Source organism: Plasmodium reichenowi, chromosome 6 (assembly GCF_001601855.1).
Source record: "Plasmodium reichenowi strain SY57 chromosome 6, whole genome shotgun sequence".
NCBI lineage: Eukaryota > Apicomplexa > Aconoidasida > Haemosporida > Plasmodiidae > Plasmodium > Plasmodium reichenowi.
The window spans coordinates 235412-245009 of record NC_033651.1 but is presented as its reverse complement, the minus strand read 5'-3'; the positions used below and the strand labels follow the sequence as shown (position 1 = coordinate 245009).

Sequence of the window (9598 nt, the reverse complement as noted above, 5' to 3'; positions counted from 1 at the left end):
AATAAAATACAAAATAATAAAAGGAAAAAAAATAAAGGAATAAAAAAATAATTATATCGTCCCGATTATTTTACTTATATTTTTCACATTCTCTTAAAAATTATATACACTTAAAAAAAAGAAAAGGAAAAAGAAATAAAGAGATATATTTACATGTAAAAGGTACACACATTATATATATACAAATATAACCGACATTATATATATATATATTTTATATTTTATATTACGGCAATATTATATATATATATAATATATTTATATGTGATAAAATAAGGAGACTTATTTAAAAAAAGAATTGTATATTTAACAGATATATAAAAAATTCTTATTTTTTATAAGAACATTATTATATTATATTATATTATATTATTCTTTTTTATTATATATATTTTTTTTCTTCTTCTTTTTTTATATATTATGTATAATATTAGGGAGAGCGCTTTATATACACATAGACAGAAAAAAAAAAAAAAAATTAAGATATGAATGAATATATAATTTTAAGGATATATAATTAAGTGCATTAATTCAAAATAAAATAAGAAAATATAAATATATGAACATATAAAATAAATAAATATATAAAGAAATATGTATAAACATATATAATAAATATTATACATATATAATATATTATATATATATATATATATAATAAATATAATATTTATATTATATTGTTATGAACTCCTATTATATAATAAAGAAAAAACATTTATATGTGTAATAAATTAAAAGAAAAAATTTTAAGCCTTAAAAAATATATATAATATATATATATATATATAATATATATAGTACATATTTTTATTCATTATTAAGATAATCTTAATATAATAAATTCGATATTTTAAAAATAAAGAAAATTATATATATATATATATATATATAATATATATACATAAATATTTACGCATGTATTATATATTACTTTTACACATATATATATATATATATATATATATACATATATTTGCTTTAATTTAAAGGAATTTCTCAACTATTAAAAAAAAATATATATTTATATATATTATAAGATATTTATTTTTACATGTATTTTATTATTAAGGTATAAAATAAATAAATAAATAAATATATATATATATATATATATATATATATATATTTACATAATTTAATTATATATATATATTTTTTTTTTGAGTTCTTATTTGATTTGTAATATATATATATTTATTTATTCATCTTTGTTTACTTTATGAATTTATAAACCTTTGAAATTATGAATTTACCAGACATTTCCCCTTGTTACATTTAAAAGTAAGTGGGAATAAGGACTTTCGAAAGAATATACATATATGCATATATATATATATATAATCATACATATGTTTCTATCCTTGTGTAACCATGAATTCCGTACACAATTATAATGAGTATTTGTATAACAACAATGAGACGGATAATGCAAATATTTCTAGAGATAATAATAATAATATAAGTTGTAATAATAACACTAATTATTTCGATACACGTGAAAAAAGAAACGAATCTTTAAATAATACGAATGATAATTCTCTTTATAGAAGCAAGGTAAGTTTAAAATCTGAAGACAATAGATACGTGCAGAACAACTTTCAAGTTAATTATGATATTATGGATGGTCGAGATAGAATAGAAGATGTAAATAATAGTAGTAAAAATTATACCGACATTATTATATGTAATAAACGTAATACAAATAATGACATTATTATGAATAATATGAATAATGTGAATAATATGAATAATGTGAATAATATGAATAATATAAATAATAATTATAAGAATATCCTAGGTAATAATAACAATAATAATAACAGCTTGAATTGTTGTCATGTTATTAATGTCGGAAGTAATAACCCGTATGATAATAACACCGAAATAAATAATAATAAAAATAATAATTCACTCATTTTATACAAGCCCATAGATATGAGTCTTATTTACAAAACATATGATAAGAACGGTATGATATATTGTAAAAGAATAAAATTTTATTTAAAAAACGAAAGAGAACATGATTATACAGATTTTTTAATTATAAAAATTAATAGTTTAAAAGGTCCTGGTGGAAAACCTTATATGAGATTAGAACTCTCTGATGATAAGAAAGAATTTTTTTTTTATTATCTTGATTTATATGAAGAGAATTATGAGAAGATAAAGAAGGAACAGAAGCTAGTTATAAATTTTAACTTATTTCCGTTTAAATTTATTGATTTATTAGAAGAATGTATTTTAGAAAATGATAATTATGAACACATGGACGATCAACGACTGAATGCGGTTTTGATTTTTACAGACGGTAGTTTAAGGGATAACAACGGTAATAATAATAATAATATGAATAATATGAATAATATGAATAATATGAATAATAATAATAATATTAATAATAATAATAATAATAATAATAATAATAATAATAATAATAATAATGGTAATGCTTATAATTTAAGCGAGGATTATAGTGCGACAGGAAACCAGAACAGAAATAATTTTGAAACACATAAAAATTTAGATTATCATAATTCATATTATTATAACGATAAAAGATTCTTATGTAATAAAGGAAATGTATGTGATGGGAGTGCCATTCTTAACCTTGTAGAAATTAATCAATTTAAAGAATTAACTCATTTATCTTTAATTCTTAAAAAAGGTGATAATACAAATGTAATTACACATCTTTGTAATAATATTACATATGTTAAAGAATATAATAAGGAAATTATAAACAAATTAAATGATGAACTTGTTAAAAATAATAAAAGTAATATAGATATAAAGAATTTTCAAAAAACAATAGAACAATTAGAAAATAAGATGAATATTTTAAAAACTAATTTTAATAATACATTAAATAATGATATTAACAATTTAAAAGAAGCTCATCAGAAATTAATTATAGAAAAAGAAGAAAGATATAATTTAGAAAATGATGAATTGAAAAAAATTGTAGACAATTTTAAAAATAAATGTAATGAATTACATGAAATGAATGAAACACAAGAAACTACAATTTTCCATCTTAATAATAAAATAAAAAATTTAAAAAATGAATTAGAAGAAAAAAATTTTAATTTATTAAAAATTATAAAAGAAAAAGAATCTATAACATCTGAAAAAGAAAAACTTGAAAAATATAAAAATACATTTACTCTTGAATTTAATGATTTAAAAAATAAATATGAAAAGGCATGTGAAAGTAATTTGTCAAATAATTCAAGTTTTGAAAGTATCAAATTATCAAACACAAATTTAGAAACAGAATTAAAAAAATATAAAGAAAGAAATTTTAAACTAGAAAATGAAATTAATATAGCTATAGATGAAATTAATAAAGGTAATGATATTATTACAAAATTACAAACACAACTAAAAAAAATGAAAGAGAAATTAAAAAGTAAAACATTAGAACATGATAACTTGGAAAAAATTAATTCACAAAATGAAAAACAAATTACCCATTTAAATAATGAACTCAAAAGTTTTAAGGATACAATAGACCAGCAAAATGTTGCACAAGATAATTTAAAAAAAGAAAATGACATGTTGAAAAAAAAATATGACGAGTTGCTTAAGGAGTTGAACATATCACGCGAGGGTAAAATGAATATATAAATAAATAAATAAATATATATATATATATATATATATATTTTTATTTTTTTATTTTTTTTTATTTACTTTTGGTACTATAGTAAATTTGAGGCTTAATAAAGAAATAACAAACAACAACCTCGATATATATAACACAAAATTAAATCCTATGGTACCCACACCAAACGTTTCATCAGGTAATGTGTAATATTTCGATCTCATACAAAATGTACCGAACAAATTAAAAAAATAATTATCTCCACATATATATATATATATATATATTTATTTATTTATATATTAATGTGCCCCTTCCCAGGTGTCAATTTTCGTGTCGATACAAATCTTCTTGATAAGGATTTGTTTAGCAAATTAAAAGCCAACTTAAAAAATTCGTCCATCCCGAATAACGTTCCGGGGTACACATTGGATAGGTACAGAAAATAAAATAAAATAAAATATATACATATGTATATATATATATATATATTTACTTTTTTATTTGTTCGTTCACTTTTGTAGTAATATGAACCAGATGAATTTAATGAACGGAAAGATTGATACTTTAGGTATTAAATAAAAAAAAAAAAAAAAAAATATGTATATATATATATCAACCTATTTTTAAACTAAATATTTTTCATTTTATAGATATTAACGATCGATATAACAAACCTGTGAAATTCATTCCTCCAGGAATTTAAGCAGATTATAATTTTCAATAGTATACACACAATTATATATATATATATATATATATATATATATTTATGTATATTTATGTTTACATTTATATAATTATTTCTTTATCTTGTAGATTTAATCTTCTTTTTTTTGGTCTTATTAATTTTATTATATGATATATTATTTTATTATATTTTTTTGAGTGTACTTTTTGTGTAAAATTCATATATACGTTTATCATAATTAACATTTAACATATTATTTATTTTTTAATTTTTTTAAATATTACATACATATATATATATATATAAATGTGTACAAATCGGCACAAATATGAAAGAAAAAAAAATTATCAATATGGTATGTATATATATATATATATATTTATTTATTTATTTATATTTATTTATTTAATTCTTTAATTAAAAAAAAAAAAAAAAAAAATAATGAATGTCCAAGGAACATCTCATTAATAGGACAAATAAAATATTCACGTATGCATGGAAAAAAAAAAAAAAATATAATAATTTTGAGGAAGAAAATAAATTGAATAGTCATTTTTATACATACATAATTATATCTTTAAAATAGGTATTGATATACTACATCTCATATATATCCTAATAATCTCTCGATATATTTGTAAAAGCATTCATGTCTTTCTCATTCTTCATTTGATTATTTATTTATTATTTATGATATATTTATAATATATTTATAATATATTTATGATATATTTATGATATATTTATTATATATTTACGATTTATATTTTTTTTTTATTTTCTTCATTTTTACATACGACCTGGTAAGCCTTACTCAGAATTGTTGCGAGTACCATTAAGAACAAGACATTTTTACTTTTTTTGAAAAAGGTCATACATTTTTGTTTATCGTTTAAGGATACCTTGTCGAGAATGTAATATAAATACATTATATTAAACGTCGAGAAGATATAGTAGGAAAAATGCATATCGAAAAGATATGATGATACATATAAAAAAAGAAGCATATTCAGAGATAATACTTTTGAATATTTTAATGTATTTTTATCCCATTTAATAGCTAGGGATTTAAGTTTTAATTTTATATCATCTTTTTTATCTTGATGAGCATATATTGTATCATATATAATAGTTAAAAACGATAATGGTAAGAAGCCTACAATTATGGGAATTATATTATTTATTAAATTAATATTTACACTTGCCGATATAAAATAACCTAAATTAAATGTAAGGGATAAATATACTTGAGCATAATATGTTAAACGTTTCAATAAAGGATATGTAAAAATGAAGAAGGTTGAATATAATCCAGTATAAATTGTAGAAGAATTAAATTGAAAGAGTGTTAAAAGAGAAAGTGTTCCGTGTATAGAAGCATAGATTATAGCTTTATTTACACTTATATTTTTATTAGCTATGGGTCTATTTTTTGTTCTTTCAACTTGTTTATCGAAATTTTTATCTAATAAATCATTAATAATACATCCAGTAATTCTTGTATTTATACTACCAAATAAAAACAAACCTATATTTTTTAGTATATGTTGTATTTCATTCATATTAAGAATATTATTATTTATTAATAAATTGTTAATATCATACGTTAAAAAATAACCATAAAGAGATGAATAAAATAATAAATATATACCAGCTGGAATGTGTAATCTAGATAATATAATATAATTTTTTATATTAAATATTAACATATCTTTGAATTTGTTTTGAAGATACATTTTGCTATTATAAATATCATCTTTGCTATTATAAATATCATCATTATTATCATTATTGCGGTTATATTTTTGTAAATTTTTTATTGGGCCGTACAATTCTTTGTTCTTATTTTCTGTATGTTTATTTATATGCTCTGAATAATAACACCTTTGTAGTGTTATCATTTTATATTCATACAATTTTAAATTATTCTTATAATTTAAAAATTTATTATCATCATAAATATTATATGGCTCATAAGAAATATTAAATACATTACCTTTTATTTTATATGCCTTAGAAGTAAAATGCTTTTTATTAAATAAAAAATAACATTCCCTTTCCTCCTCCTCCTCCTTATTATTATTATTATTGTTGAATATATTATAATGTGTATTATTAATATTATTGTGGCTCCTGAATTTTATCCTTCTGAACGTACAGTAATAGTAGTACCCACATATAGGTTCCTCATTTTTTATTCTTTTATTATTTGGAATGTAAATGCTTGTTTGTTTTTTTTCATATTTTTTTAGATTTTTAAAAAAATGTTGCAAATATGGTTTTTGCATTAATGAGGAAAGAAAATAAGCATATAAGATAAATTTATAAATATTAAAAAAAAAAAAATAGATATATAAATCAATAAATATATGAATATATATATATATATAAATATATTATGAATAAATAATATATAACTACATTTTCATATATCTACATTTTATGTCATATAATTGTTAACATTTTACATATATTTAATAATATTTGTTACATTTATATATTTTCAAAAATTCTTATGAATACATATTTGGTGTATTATAATATATATATGTTGTCTTATATATATATATATATATATGTATTTATCTATTTATCTATTTATTTATTATTTTTTTTTTTTATATTATCCCTTGATTCCTTTAAATACAAACACATAGTTGTATATCTCAAAAAATTAATATTGTGGAATCATTAAGAAAAAAAGAAACATCACATAAATATATACAATCTGTTCTGTAATAATATGTAAACAAAAAAAAAAATAAAATAATAAAATAAAATAAAATAATAAAATAAAATAATATAAATGAAAATAAGCAAAATGATCTTGAGTCATATAATATAAATAAATTATATTTTTAAAATATAAATTTTCATCTTTAACAAATTATCAAGTGTAAAAAAAAAATAATGTAAACACAGAATAATAAAAATAGTCATATATCATAATATATATATTGTATATATACAATATATTATATATGTATATATATATATATATGTAAATCATATAATATTTAATAAGAGGAGATATATAAAAAATAACTGAGGAATTATAAATATATATTTTTTATTTTTTTCTAACTTTGAAAATAAAAATAAATAGAAACAAAAATTAATATATATATTATTATATATATTATATGTACATTATAATTATATAATAATTATGTCTCTTAAATTTTATGACTTATTTTATATTTTTTTTTATATTTTTTTTTATATATTTTTTTATTGTAGTTATTTAATATACTCCCTGATATATGGTATATTATTTGATATATGTAAATTTTTTTTTCTTTTTTTATGGCGCATTACATTGTATTTTTGTTTGATTTATTTGTAAGAAAAATAAAGAGTTTAAATTGTTTTTATTATATATATATATGTGAAATGTATATATTTTTTTATTGAATACTTTGAATACATTTTGTAAGAGCATATAATATATAAATAAATAAAAAAAAAAAAAAAAAATATATATATATATATATATATATATATATATTATATATATATATATTATATATATATATGTATATTTTGTATGAAGATATTTTTTTATTTTTTTATTTTTTCATTTTTTTATTATTTTATTTTTTTATATATAATTTTTTTTATGTTTAATTTTTTTTATGTTTACATTTTTATGTGTTTATATTTTTATTTCCATATTTTATATGTGGCACATGAAGTAATATTATAAAAGAAGAGAGAATCGAAATAGGTGTTTTGTTTTAATGTTTTCTTGTAACAACACATATGATTTGAGAACATCATAGAATATACATTTATTGTATGTACATAGATTATACTTATTTTATCATTTATTTATTGACATATTTATTTATACTTTTATATTTTCTTTTTGTTTAAAATGAAGTTCGCTGAGAAGTTAAAACACATGAAAGTAAAATCATGGGAAAATAAATACATAGACTACAAGTTTTTAAAAAAAATAATAAAAAGAAAATGTAATCCTGATATAAGTAATTTATATGAAAGAATTGATAAGAATAATCAGGACGTTAAAGAAGTTTGCTTTTTAATTAATTCAGAATATAAATATTCCAACACAAAGGAGAAAAAGAAAAAATCAGATATAGAATGTATAGATATAGATTATGATTATCTATTTTTTTATATTCTAGAAGAATATATTAATATGGTTAAGGAACATTATGTTAAAGAATGTTCTTTTATGACAGAAAAATTAAATGAAATAAAATATTTTCTAGAAAGCGATAAAATTAATCTTAAAGAAATAGAAATGTTGAAAACAAAATGTTTACATATATATAATTCTTTTGATATATTAAATAATTATTTAAATATAAATGTTCTCTCTGTCTATAAGATACTTAAGAAAAAAAACAAAAAAGAAAAACTTACAACATCTTTGGACCTTTATCAAAAATATTGTAATAATTTACATCAAATAAGCAAAGAGGAGCAGCTTAATGTAAAAATTTAAAATATAAATGAATAGATAAAAAAAAGTGTGCATATATATATATATATATATATATGTGTACATCTATACATGTATGTATTGTCATATACCCTTTTACATATAATTCATTTTGTGTTAACGTTTTATTTATTATTATTATTTTATTTTTTTTTTTTTTATAGGAAAAAATAAAATCAACCTATTTGCTAGTACAAAAGAAAAGAGGTGATAATTGTGAGAAATTAGATTTCTTAAATTTTAAAATATATATTAAAAGTAAAATAGAAAAAATAGGACAGTATAAAGGAACCCTTTATATCTTATGCGGGATATTGATTACTCTTATTATAAATACGATAATTTTGTTATATATAAATATAAATAACATAAACATGAATGTTATTTTGTCTGTCTTACCTGTATACAGATTATTATATGTTTTGAATTTTTTTTTCCTCTTCATCTTTGGAGCCTTCCTGTTCATGCAGTTTTATGGTGTTAATTTTACGTAAGTTCAAAGGGGGAATCTAAAAAAAAAATATAAATATAAATAAATAAATATAAATATAAATAAATAAATATAAATATAAATAAATAAATATAAATATAAATAAATAAATATAAATATAAATAAATAAATATAAATATATATATATATATATATATATATATTTTTTTTTTTTTTTATTTATTTAATTTTTTATAGGTACATTTTAGATTTAAATAAAATAATTATTGACGAATATTACTACTTGATAAATTATGTAATTTTGATTATATTTCTGACCACCTTATCTTTATTAATATTTTTGCTGGATGTTTTATTTCAGATACACATTTTTTCGAA

General features: G+C 17.7%; 3 protein-coding genes across 3 annotated transcripts in view; 2 read left to right on the top strand and 1 right to left on the bottom strand.

Annotated features, from left to right (window-relative positions):
- Positions 1 to 1374: 1374 nt before the first annotated feature.
- Positions 1375 to 4313, top strand: PRSY57_0606200 (spindle assembly abnormal protein 6, putative; the record flags this gene model as incomplete). Its single annotated transcript, XM_012906438.2, has 5 exons — positions 1375 to 3613; positions 3711 to 3806; positions 3929 to 4043; positions 4132 to 4178; positions 4261 to 4313. 5 exons carry the CDS (start codon positions 1375 to 1377, stop codon positions 4311 to 4313), a joined length of 2550 nt encoding a protein of 849 aa, XP_012761892.2.
- A 746-nt stretch (positions 4314 to 5059) lies between these two features.
- PRSY57_0606100 (para-hydroxybenzoate--polyprenyltransferase (4- hydroxybenzoate octaprenyltransferase), putative) lies at positions 5060 to 6586 on the bottom strand (the record flags this gene model as incomplete). Its single annotated transcript, XM_012906437.2, has 1 exon — positions 5060 to 6586. One exon carries the CDS (start codon positions 6584 to 6586, stop codon positions 5060 to 5062), a length of 1527 nt encoding a protein of 508 aa, XP_012761891.2.
- A 1589-nt stretch (positions 6587 to 8175) lies between these two features.
- Positions 8176 to 9598, top strand: part of PRSY57_0606000 (G-protein associated signal transduction protein, putative) — a gene marked incomplete at both ends in the record, with an annotated part of 3498 nt that continues 2075 nt past the window's right edge. Inside the window, 3 exons of the mRNA XM_012906436.2 lie at positions 8176 to 8760; positions 8934 to 9259; positions 9458 to 9598. The exon at positions 9458 to 9598 is cut by the window's right edge and continues 126 nt beyond it. Of these exons, the coding sequence (XP_012761890.1) occupies positions 8176 to 8760; positions 8934 to 9259; positions 9458 to 9598 (1052 nt within the window). The remainder of the gene's footprint in view (positions 8761 to 8933; positions 9260 to 9457) is intronic.